The following is a 12,466-nucleotide window of genomic DNA, read 5'->3' as shown; positions in this document are numbered from 1 at the left end:
TGCAGCTTTTCTTCCTGTGCAACAAAAAAGCTGTAAGACTTTTCTGAATGAATTATTGTTTGACCTATTATCTGCCTGTTGGGCAGGCACATTATCCTGAATGAGAAATGTCCAGTGACAGAAGATCCAACAGAGTCTTTAGGTAAATTGCTTTAGTGATTAATTTGTCTCACCAATAAAATTTTACAAAGTTTTTCTGGTTTTATATTTGTCTAGCTTCAATGCCAAACAATTTGCTGCTCTTACACATTGCCTGCTGGAACCCCGTTGCTTCCCATATAAATATTACACTTGGTGAACAAGTTACCAGTTACTTTTCATCTTGCAAAGTAAGGTAGAGTGAGGTCTGAATAGATCATAACAGAAAGCCCTGTGAACTAATAACCCATCTATCCAGAGATAGGTATCTGTTCAGGCTGTAATGTCATTTTCCTGTCCTATCTGTGTAGCACAAGCAACACTGCCATCAGAAGAACAGGGTGTGCAAAGCAATGTGGAGATAGGCAAGTCGCTCTCTGTGCAACAACAGGGCTCTAATGAATTGTTCAGAGCAGGCTGATAACTAAGAGCAGCACATACCCAACCTATTTCTTAAGCGCTACTAAACAACTACTACAACACTGTCCAAACTCTCTCCGATTTATCCGTTGTCCTTCCTGAAAAGTGGATGTCAGAAACCTGGACTTCTGGCTAAACTACATTCACCGTTCTATAAGAAATCACAGGTGCTTGCCAGTCAAAACATACCTCAGATATACTTGGCAATATTAAGACCAATACATTAAGTCTGACAACTACCAGAAGTGCCACCAACTCACAGAATTATGAATCCAGCCTAGGTCTGCACCAGAAATTGCTGCCTCAAACGGGAATGTATGAAGATCCCTTGCTTTCTTCAAAGCTTTCAGCAGGGCCTCTCTCCTGTAATGAACCAAAATCTATGATTTCATAGCTTTTTGTTTAATATCCATATCTTCTCTGGAGAACACTTCAGCAATGAGTAATCAGACTGTATGCAGGATTTCTGCCAGCCTGTGCGAGCTTGTTATTTCTGCAGCAGTGTTAGCAGCAACAACAGACAAGCCCTGATCTCTGAGACTGGGGCATTAGCAGCTTTGGAACTAATCTGCTCTCCTCTAATGCCTGTGCTCAGTCTACTGTTTGCACAGCAAATTTGCAGCAGAATGGCAAAAAGGGGAAGATCTTACAAGCACGATGGCATGAGAGGGAATCTGGGGAAAGTGCCCTCTATCACAGAGAGTGAAATGGAAAGATATATTAAAATGAAGCAGAGTAACCTTGCTTATACAGATAAACAGGCATTCATATATGCAGTCATCAAAAATAAGTCAGAAGTATGGTCTAGGCATCTCTCAGAGAGAAAACAGCTGAGGTGGTTTCATCCTGTTTACCCACTGTGATGACAGGTCTACCAACATCTTCCTCTCCGAGTTTGACTGCTCTATCACACATGCACGCTTGAATGTACTCATTCACACAACCACACACAAACCACATCTACCTGCACCCAGTGACAAACTAATTGCCACCCAATACTATCCACAGGTTACAGAGATTCCCCAGGGCCTGGACCAGACATCATTGAATTTCCATTACGACAAACCAATCGCTCCAGGCAAACAAAACACCCTTGGCCTTCCTGGCACACAACACAACCCTTTCAACACCAGAGAGGATGGCAAGCAAACTGGTGGACTACAAACAAGGTCTTGGAATTCCGACCGAATTCCTAGTATGGCCACAAGAAGCCAGAACATGGATCTAAAACAAAAGCCTACAATGCAGTACATTGTGAGATTTGAAGAGGACAAACTCTGTTCTCCTCTGTAAGGACATGTGGTCATGTGCTTTCATTGCTTGTTGCTGACAGAGAGTCAAAGTGCTAGTGTAGATCACAGTAAAGTACATTCTTCCAATGGCATTACACTACCTTAACAGTAAAAAAGTTACACCATTAAGGTTCAGAAGAAAACCAGGAATTTAGAAGTCACCAGCCAGTGTTGTCATAGCTTCATGTAGGACTGTGGGAAATAACTTTATCCTGAACAGCAGGCTGTACTTTGCTTAAAACCAATTTTTGTTCTGTTCAAAGTACTTTGATTTGCTGAAGTCTACTGCATTTATTTATGAATGTAGCATTACACTATTTTCTGTGTTTTGAACTGCCATATCTTACAGGCTAGGGCTTTTCTACTTAACAACCTCCATTTCTTCTAGAGGGTAGACCTGGGAGAAGGGCTGAGCAGATTTCAGCAGCAGCTATGCAACCTCCACATCACAACGGACGGTATCTGCATCCGGCTGAAGGGGGACACAATATAATTTCAGCTTACAGAAGTGTGATTTTTCTAAGCAAAAGGCTGCTGTGGTATGAAATCTGGTGACCTGAAGCTCTGTGACATTAGTGTTGATGTCTGTAGAGGTATGGTGTCTACTCCTGACAACTGTTAACTGCAGAAAGCAATCTCCGTGTTTTCAAGCGATTAGCAGAGTCTTGGCTCACAGATTTGGATGAGCTGGCAGCTCACCTTTACGTTGAATTAGTTTGATACAAAAAGAGGTATTAGGACCTGTGTTTTACATTTCTCCAAATAGACAGTATAGTTGCTTGGGCCTCTTCTTACTTAAACATATGGTCCTTTACCAGAAGCATCCTCCTTTCTTTTCTACTCCACAGTAGGAATTATCTTGGGATTGCCACTGCATTTCCTGTTTCATCCATACCAACAAAGATAAGGTTGCTCTTGTGCCCATCCCTTACACACACCTCATCACCCCTTTCCAACCAGAAGAATGCTGCATCCCACCCATTCTGCACAGAACTCCGATTCCCTCAGTTTCCAAGGCAGAATTCTGTGGCAGGTTCTGCCACTGGGCACTTCCCTGTTTTTAGTATATATCCACACAGAATTAACAGCTTTCTGTGGGCCATTTTAGAAGCATAAATTTGGCTCTTGCTTCCAATATGACGTGTGGGGCTCATAGCTTAAGATCCGCTTGCTGCATGCATTTATTTACCTCACATCTGTGACCAGTCTTACTGGATGGTAACATACAGTGGAAAATGCAGAAACAGAAGTACACGTTAGATACAGCACGTTCTCATTTACAGAAGCAAAGGTAAAAATGGGAAGTAAGAGCAAAGTGAAAAAACCACATTTATTCAACACTATCAACTCTGTGTCTTACCTTCCTATGGGTCCCAGATCTCCCGAGTCCTGGCTGCCTGCATCACTGGGTGTGCTCACTGATTTCGAAGAGGGAGACATAGGGGTTGGGACTAAATAATGAAAATAACAGGTATCCCATGTTAACACATGCAGCGACTGCACTGATGAAGAGCAGTGTCAGACAAATCAAAACCAATGGACCAAAATGATAGTGGATGAGTGAGTAGGAGAGTTTGAAATGGTGAAAGCAAATAAGGAAGGAAAGAAAAAGAAAAGGAAGAGAGTCAAGTGAATTTTAAGTCTTTTGGAAGTGTTAAAACTGACATGAATTTAGACAGGACTGAAAGCCCAAGGGGAATCTACAGTTAATCAATGGAGGAGATATCTGTGGAAATAAAATGGCACTTGTTTTCTTGGGTATAGTTTAAAGTTGACTTGCAAAAGATTTTAAAAGTATGAAGAAATATCAGGGGCTTGTCTTGTCAAAAAACTAAGTGAACTCTTCTGGTAAAGTCAAGTAGGCAATAGAACAAGCATACTTTTAAAATTTTGAATTTAAATCAAAAGCCAGTGTCCATTAGATATGGTCTAAGGCTGCAGTGTGGATATGACATCAAAAATAAAAGCTAAATAAGGAAATCCAGCTAAGTTAAAATCATTTCCCAAAGATGGTGAGAATACATATTAGTTTGCTCAGTGATCATGTTTTCTTAAGTAATTTAGGTCATGTAAAGTTTCCATTTTGGGTGGGACATGATTTCAACACTCAAGGAAAATTTTCCCTTGGTTTAGATGCTATTTGCCAAAGTTCTAGAAATGATTTTCTCTTCGGCTTGCCAGGGCTTTTGAAGCATATTTCATGCAAAGGCAGTTCTGTTTCCTGAAACAGGAAAGGAAGTTCATAGCTCAAGGTCAGCCTGAGTTAAAGCTCTTCAGCAAGGAAATAATAAATAAAAAAGTAAAAATATCCTGATTTCTTTTAAAATGGTTTCTCAAAAATATTTAAAATGTAGAGATGGCTCCAGTCAAGATTTAATGCAAGTATTCTTCAAAGCAGCCACATTAGATAAAACACAAAAAGGAGTTTTAATGCAAGAGTGAACTTTCCCATTTGATTTAAATCATGTGCATTTCCTTTTATAGATTTAACGGAGTAAAACTTTAAACTATTTTGTTATGCTCTATAATGTACAATGACAGACCTGTCAAGAGATTTGGATTTTCCATGTGGTCAAACATTTCATGCAGATTCTTACTAGAGACTGTCACAGAAATGACTGCAGCATGAAAAGTGAATTCATTTTCGTGACAGCCCTTTGGCAGGTTACAGGTATGTCGTGGCTGTTTATGTATTCCATATTCACAGTGGGATCTGGGTATCATGTGCATGTGTGAAGGCAGAATTAAAGTCTCCTTTGTATATTAATTGCGAGTGTATATACAGGGAATGAAAGAGGACAAAATACTATTAACTAAAACAAACCATCTCATATGTGAATTTTCATGTTCTTTTGATAATATCAAACACAAAATAATTAACTGAGATAAGAATTGATAATTTGCAACTTGAATATATGCATTTAGTTGATAATATAAGGAAATATAACCTCATTTTTAGGTAAAAATGAGTAGTTTAAATGCTAGAACATTAAAAATGTATCTGATTTTATAATATCACGATACAATTTACAAAACATATTTTATGATACATAAAAAACCCCTAACCACTACTTGTCAGATAATTCTTCTGAGAAGTGGTATTTAAAAGCTTCAGTCACTGTATCATAACTTATAAAAATAGTAATTTTTCTCAATAACTGTTGGTTGATGCAAGTTTCATTTTCAGAATTCAGAATGTCACAATCTACTTGCATATGCAGCCAAGCATCCATCAAGGTACTTTCCTAAATCAAGGCTTCAGTATTTTGTCAAATTTGGAGTTTTTCCTAAATATTACAGGCAAGAATATCTAGGGGTAAAATCCTAGATTCAGCCCCAATGAATTTAATGCCAAGGCTTGGTACCTCCAGAGGGGCCAATATTTCAGCTAAAATAGTGACAGTGATTCTGGATTCAAGGGAGAAGAAAGCACAGGAAGGAAGAAAGGAAGGAAGGAAGGAAATTTCTCACTTTAGGGCCACCCAATAAGTGAGACAGAACTTAATCAAGGTAATGAATATTCAGATACTATAAATGTCGCCACAAGTATTTTTAAACTGAGAACTTCAGATTCTAGAACTGAAACATCAAAACCAAAAAAGAGGTTGAGCACATGAAACCAGATCTAAAATCTACAATACTGATCTGATTATAAGCTTTTTGCTAGTTGTGATTTGTCTTTTTATTTCCCCTCTCCAGTTTTGCTTGATTTTAAAAGAAAATCAATGGGAGTTCCCAAATGACTATGCTCCTCCTTCCTTAGCGAATGCTTAATCTGAATTTTTGAAACAAAACTTGGGACTAATGAAGTACAGCATTTATAATATTATTTTGTGGGTCATCAGGTAGATGTGAGAGAAGATAAAACAGTCCATCAGAAAAGAAATCACTGCCGGTATGCAAAACCAACCTGCATTATGTTCACAAAAATTTCTTGAAGAAATGAAACAGATGTTCTTGGCAATGACAAGTACTCAAAATGCCATGAGCTGGTATATGTGAATGGTATGGCAGGCATTCAAACAGAAGAGTTCACTTCACTAATACAGCCAAAAATCAAAAAAGCCAAGCATGCTTTAATAGAAAGAATGCATTCATTGTGCTTCTCTTAAATACCTAGAGGTGGTTCTGGGGATATACCAATGCTCTGTAACAAAGCTTCTGTCTCCCTTCTTTTGCGGTCTAGGTCAGAATCTTCCTGAGCTGGCTCCTTCTTTTGCTGTAGATCAGCCTGAGTTAAAACAAAACAAAACAGGAAAGTTTCATCCACATATAATCAGCTCTAGTAATTAAGTGTGTGGAAAATATATATATGTGCCACTGCTTAGGTACACTTTGAAATTCACTCAGATACGTTTAGATAATTTATAACTTAGATAATTTATACTCTATATATCAGTAACAATATTTTTCCCTGAATGAATGGGAAAACTGATCTTTACAAGTATATTTGTAAGGATTTTTACAGTACACTGATGGACATCTTCTGCCTCTCACTCATCAGATGCAACTTATTCAGCTAATATAAAAGCTGGCCATAGAATAACAGATATCACTACCCTGAATAAAAATGGCCCCTTCCTACCTACTCAAGGATCAAGAAATAAAATTCCATTGGACTTACTGATGTAGCTTCAGGGCCTACATTTGGTCCCAAGCATTTGTTGACACTAAAAATACCTTCTCATAAATGTCAACATCTAACAGGAGCAAAGGAAAGGACTAACGTGTCTAAAATAGGATTTTGGCAGCCCTGGGCACTAACAGCCAAAACTAATGGTCCACAAGACCCCTTCCTCTTTGCTTAGATATCTGTACCTACTTGGAGCTTCCACACATTAGCCTCCTCCCCCTCTGGCCTACTGGGACTTAGAAACAGGAGGAGCAACATCTGCATTAGCCAGAATCCCTTACATTTGGCTCATCATTCCCCAATTTAGTAAGGTGGAAGGAAAACACCGATACCCTAGCCTAGTGGTTAGAGCACTCTCTTGAAAGAAACAGGCTTGCAGCCCTTCTCCCAAGCAGAGGAGGGAACTGAACCCATGTCCCACTTTGGAGTCTGGTGCAGTAACGACTAACACAAGTGAAACAAAATGGAAGTGGTCACGTCTATCATTTTATCATGTCTTAAATATAGCAATCCCAGCATAGTTCTTACAAAGAATGTCTGGCGGCATCTGCGTCTATACTTTGGATCATGAAGTTGCTTCTAAATTGACTGCTCTTCTCTAGCCTCCACACAGAGAAGTTTTCCTTTCTGCCGAAACTAGAGTGTGGGGCACAGGGGACTCACACAGTGCCTGAGTTGATGTTGGTGCAGGCACAACAGAAAACCTTGAAGTTCAGAAGCATCCCCCTGTTCTCCAGTTTGGACATGGCCAGGATGCAGAAGAACATTGCTTTTGCAGACAACAACAAAGTCTAGGCACGTTACTGTGCTCAGCTCTTCCCATGAGCTAGCCTGAAGTATCTCACAGTATGTAAGGTTGCAGACAGCTCTTCTGCACCAGTGTACATGGCTAAGCACCTAAGTGAATGTTAGACTTCACTCCAGGAGGCCATCAGACATACCAGTGCATCCCATTTATGGTGCCACTGTTAGGCACCGCAGCGTAATCTGTAGAGCTGGGTGTCCCAGCTGAATCTGGCTATCGGGGCCAGTGGAAAGTTCCAACCACCACAAGATCTCCACGAGGCATTAAATCAGAGGCAGGGGACAAAGGAAAGGACTTAATAGCTTCCTCGAGCCATTAGCTTGGCTCCCTTCCCTCTAATTCATTAACAGGCTAGTAATGAACACTGAAAATGTTAACATTAAAAGTTCTGCTTGCAGAGGACTCCCCTAGTGACTCCAGGAGCCTCACTGGGGGGTGTGCTGGTAATTGCACAAAAATGGCTCAAATGAAAAAAGATTAAAAAGACAGCCCAGACTAGAATGCTGATTTCTTGGATCACATCACATTTCCACAGTAATTCCATGAAATTCATGTACAATATTAAAGTGTCAGTTTAAAAGGAAACCAGTTATTAGTAAAGGATAACAGGTGCTTTAAACTATGGTAAGTGTTGACATTTGAAGGAAAGGAAACATAATCACTTAATGCTTCTCTGACTTTGCATGAAAATGAATATCCACTCCCTGTCAATTCTCACCTCTATTCCACTAAGTGACTGAATAAAAAGAAGTACAAATCCCTTAATGAAAAACCTAATGCATATTGTCAAGGACAAATAAACTAATATGTCAATCAAACTTTAACAGAACTGAAAGATGCACCCATGCCAGAAGATGAAAATGCAATTGCAATTATGTTTTACTTTGCTGGAGAATAATAATTGTAAATCTGTTACCTTAGCTAGTAATCAAACTAGTCTTCAGAGTACAAAAATACATATTTAGATTAAAATACATGTTTAGCTTGAAAAAAATGTAAGCCCTCTTTCTGTCTTTCCCCACTCTCCACTCGCTTTCCATTGAAGGAGAGCCCAGGAAAAAGCACTGTGGCAAATCAATTCTTCTTTCTACACACACATACACATCATGTTGTCTAAACTGTTGTCATCTGACAGTGCGTTGGTTTTAAAAGCAATTCCCTCACCCCAACTTTCTTGACTAAAAATAAGCATTTTGATTTTAAGGTTAGACTGATGTGGGTTTGAGAATTTCATTCCACATGACAGATACCTTGGGGTGTACAATACTGAGATGTCAAAACCTTAGCAAGCCCCCTCTGCAAGCGTGAGCTATCTAAAAGGTGCTTTTGCATATTTACCTCTTTCTTCTTCCTTTCTTCCTCCTTCCGTTTCTTTTCTTCTCTTATCTGAGCCAAACGCTGCTTTTTGCGCTCAAGTTCTGCTTTTAAATCACTTTTGTCAGACATTTTGACTCTGCTGGAAACAAAATTATGGAAACCAAGGTGAAAACAGAATTAAATGTTTTCCCTATTTACTGAAAAAAAGATACTTAATGATATCAAAAATAGTGCTTCTAAAATTGCTATGAATACATTTCTGTATAAACACTGGCCCTTGGACTACACGGACATTGCAGAAAGCAGGATATTTGTTTCATAATTTTTATTTCAGCAGCTCTGCCAGACTGTAGGACCCAGATCCACAAATGGATTTAAATTTTAACTATGAGAACTACATCTGCCCCAAACAGCCCCATATATCACAGACAAGTAACAATTTTACTTGCAAAAAATGGAAACATGATAGCTTTTGCTTCTGCAGGTGCCTTGAACGGCTGCCATCCCAGGATCCTCTCCTGGTCCACTGGTACAGCCCCATGCAGACCACCAGCTCCATCTCAGTATCCTTCACATATTCACCCCTCCGGGAAGCACCTTCACTGAGCTACGGGCTACCCTGCACAGCAACCTCCTCCACCCTTTCCAGGGAAACCTGGGCCATTCCCCCAAAAAGCTGAAGACAAGGCATAAAACCAGGCAACCCAGCAAACCTGAGCTTCTCTTTAACAAAGCAGCACATTGTTCCGCCAACAGTCTCGTGCTCAGATCATCTTTCCAAGAGGCAAGAGACATGCCTAATATTCCTGATTTGACTCCAATCACACAAACTTGGCAAAACCGTTTCTTCTGAGCTACTGAAAGAACTCCCCCACCATTGAAACACAATTCTCTGTAGGACAGTGATGTGAAGCCATGTACACTCTTTGTGTTTTAAATCCCTGTCAACTTATGCTGTTGTTATATGAGCCTTGAAAATGAAGGGTAAAGAGATAAAAAGTCACATCGTACAGAAATAGAGCCAGATCTCTAACGAACATACGATATCAATCTTTTTCTACAGTTTTAAAACCCCACCAGTGTTGCACAAATCTATAACAAGTCACGAATAATTTATTTATTTTCTAACAACATCACCATTATGGGCTGTCACCTAACTGTATCAGTACTGATTTCCTTATTAGCCCTTTACTGCAAAGACAGTCCTGACTAACATAGGCATTCACAAAAAGAGTTGACTGTGCCTTTTCTATTAATTCACACACCACTGACCGCATCCACCACTGCAACCCAGAATCAATCAGATCAATTGCAGTGCCTCGTATATGCAATGGAAGTCTATTGTTGCCTTGATGCATGGGAAATTTAAATGGTAACTCTCTGTTAATAGCAACGAGAACTCCACCTGCATTACTGCCTGGGTGGGTGGGTGACCAGGGAGTAAATCTGTATGCTAAAAATCATACGGCACTTTCATCCATCATAAATTCCTCTGCAGTCATCAGCTTCCTCCTCAAAATGATAAAGGCTTATTTAGTCCATGATATGGAGGATATTGCCAACAAAACATCACCTGCACATTAAATGCAATCTTGGCCCCAAATGCTTTGTTGTCTCTGCAAGCATTTTCCTTTAATGAAAGAAAAGAATAATATGTGGAATCAGAAGAGGAAACCATTCAATGAAAATGGCAGGCATAAGAGCAGCATGAGGGATGCCAGAGGGGCCAGCGTAGCCATATATGTGAGTGGAGCACACCCCAGATGCTAACACTGCCAATCAAACTCCCAGCTGAAGCCCACCAGCAGGAGTTACACCAGTCTGGCTCACACTGTCAAAGATTCTGCACTTACTTCAGCAGAGCTTCCCATCCTGGCAAGGTACCCTGCAGCCCTTTCAAGGCTTGGGGACTCCCAGTTCGATCCACAACAACTCACAGTAAATGGTATAGCTAGGAAGAACATTAAACTTGAACAAACTGGACCACTGGGTGCACTGGCGGTAGGCAGAGGACAAAAATTTATTTATTCCTCCACCACTTTGGTCCTATTCATGATGATATTGTTTTCAATGTGAGAAAGAGAAATCAAAACTGTCAGAAAAACTGCATTTGATATCAATAAAACCAAGCAGTAGCACCTTAATCAACATTAATCTGTGTGATCACTTGACATCAGCGAGCTATTTTTTACAGGAAAAATGCCCAGAGAAGAAAACATTCTTTTTAATGGCAGTGTAGGAAGTACTTTGCCTACCAACCTGCTCAGGATTTGTGGGTCTCTCTCAGATACGGTTGAAATCCCATTTGAAGTCATTTTCCTAATCTGTTGCACACATTTGAATTCTGATTATGACGTTCCCCCTCAGAGCCCTTCGGACTAGATAAGAGTTTTTGCATCCTTTTAGTTCTGCAGTTTGGCAACAGAGAGCGAGCTCCTGTTTCTATGCAGAAAATATGCAAATGCGTTTTAAGGCTCATGACAGAAACCCTGAGGGTTTGGCATCCCTTTCAAGCTGTTTGTCAGATATCAATGAACAGCTTTCTAAAAATTCGTTCCCTTAATGTCAGGAAAACTAACTAGCTTTTTCCCTGATTCGAGCATCAACGGTTTAGTGCCTGGCCCTTTCTTTACAATGCTCCAGTCAGGGTGATCAAATCCTATTATAACTTTGCCCTATTTATAACAAAACAGATCTTACATACAACAAAGATGATGTATTAAACTTCCTTCAAAGAATGTTGCCAGAGCTGAGTTATAGAAAGAAATTAATCTCAAGTTACTTTCATCCTGCATATTTTATAGTCATTCCTTAGCCCCCCAAATAGCTTATCATCAACCTTCAAACCAGCTGTTTACCATTTTAGCACAAATTGAACACCACAGGTATGTAACCACCTTTCTCAGACATCAGCAAGTCAGCAGTGAGCAAGGAGGCAAGCATACTGATCACTCTACTTGGCATTAACCACGGAGTTAAGACTCTGTATTCATTACTGGGAACAAATTTCTAGTAATTGCTACCCTGTGTGCCAAAAAGCATGCCACACCAAGAGACATAAAGGCAAACAGTAAAAAAGATTTACTTTTAACCTTCTCTGGTGCACAATGACAGCCCAAGGCTTACGTATGACCTAACCTTCTACAGCCTGGGAGAAGGCATTTGTCAGAGGGAAAGAGTAACGAGCACATTTTGTAGTCAAACAATTAAATCACCTATCTGGGAGAAGGAACACATAGGAACAAACACACTGAACACTGCATTAAATGTAGAAATAGTTCTCATAGCAGGGCAGCAGCCTAGGGCTCCCCTCGCCAAGGGAGGTGTAGAACCTTAGCTCAAATTTTATGTTGTTTGGCCCAGTTTACTGTCAAGTGACACAGTTTTAAAAGGAGAGAGTCCTCCCACTCCAGAATAGCTTCCACCCAAGTGCTAAGACAGGTTCTTGAGATGTAGCAGGATTCGTGGATATGAACCACCTTGCACAGAGAGCACTTGCGTGCACTCCCCATACTCTGAGGGAATTCTCCTCTCTTTGAGCTACTGGAGAAAGGAGCATGCTCCTCCTGGCATGACTTTTAATGAAACGGACTGTTGCATTTCAAAATGTCAGTTTTCCCTGTACGTATTACATATGTCTCAGAGTCTGCTCTTAGGCGTGGAAATACAGCCAATTCCCCTTACACATCAAAGGGTTACCAGACCTGTCAGGATGGCAGCCACCTGGCCACGTGCAAATGCAGCGCTGAGGCTTCCGAGGACTGCGTTCTGGGGCTTCACCATCTACTGCACTTATCTCACTAAATCTGGATGCCCGCAGTGTAGATGCAGACATATCCTTACCATCAATGCAGGTAAAGT

At 40.3% G+C, this 12,466-nt stretch overlaps 1 protein-coding gene across 4 annotated transcripts in view; it reads right to left on the bottom strand.

Annotated features, from left to right (window-relative positions):
* The window catches only part of DYNC1I1 (dynein cytoplasmic 1 intermediate chain 1), a 180,476-nt gene extending 171,742 nt beyond the window's left edge, over positions 1 to 8,734 (bottom strand). For 2 of the 4 annotated variants that reach the window (XM_075704604.1, XM_075704606.1), the window contains exons 1-3: positions 8,627 to 8,734; positions 5,967 to 6,081; positions 3,211 to 3,352 (exon numbers count right to left, since the gene is read on the bottom strand). In XM_075704604.1, coding sequence (XP_075560719.1) covers positions 3,211 to 3,352; positions 5,967 to 6,081; positions 8,627 to 8,734 — 365 coding nt within the window. The remainder of the gene's footprint in view (positions 1 to 3,210; positions 3,353 to 5,966; positions 6,082 to 8,626) is intronic. The other 2 variants (XM_075704605.1, XM_075704607.1) reach the window with 1 other exon arrangement.
* Between the last annotated feature and the right edge of the window lie 3,732 nt (positions 8,735 to 12,466).

This window comes from Pelecanus crispus, chromosome 2 (genome assembly GCF_030463565.1).
Source record: "Pelecanus crispus isolate bPelCri1 chromosome 2, bPelCri1.pri, whole genome shotgun sequence".
NCBI lineage: Eukaryota > Metazoa > Chordata > Aves > Pelecaniformes > Pelecanidae > Pelecanus > Pelecanus crispus.
The sequence above is the reverse complement of the archived record's forward strand: the minus strand, read 5'-3'. Positions and strand labels throughout refer to the sequence as shown.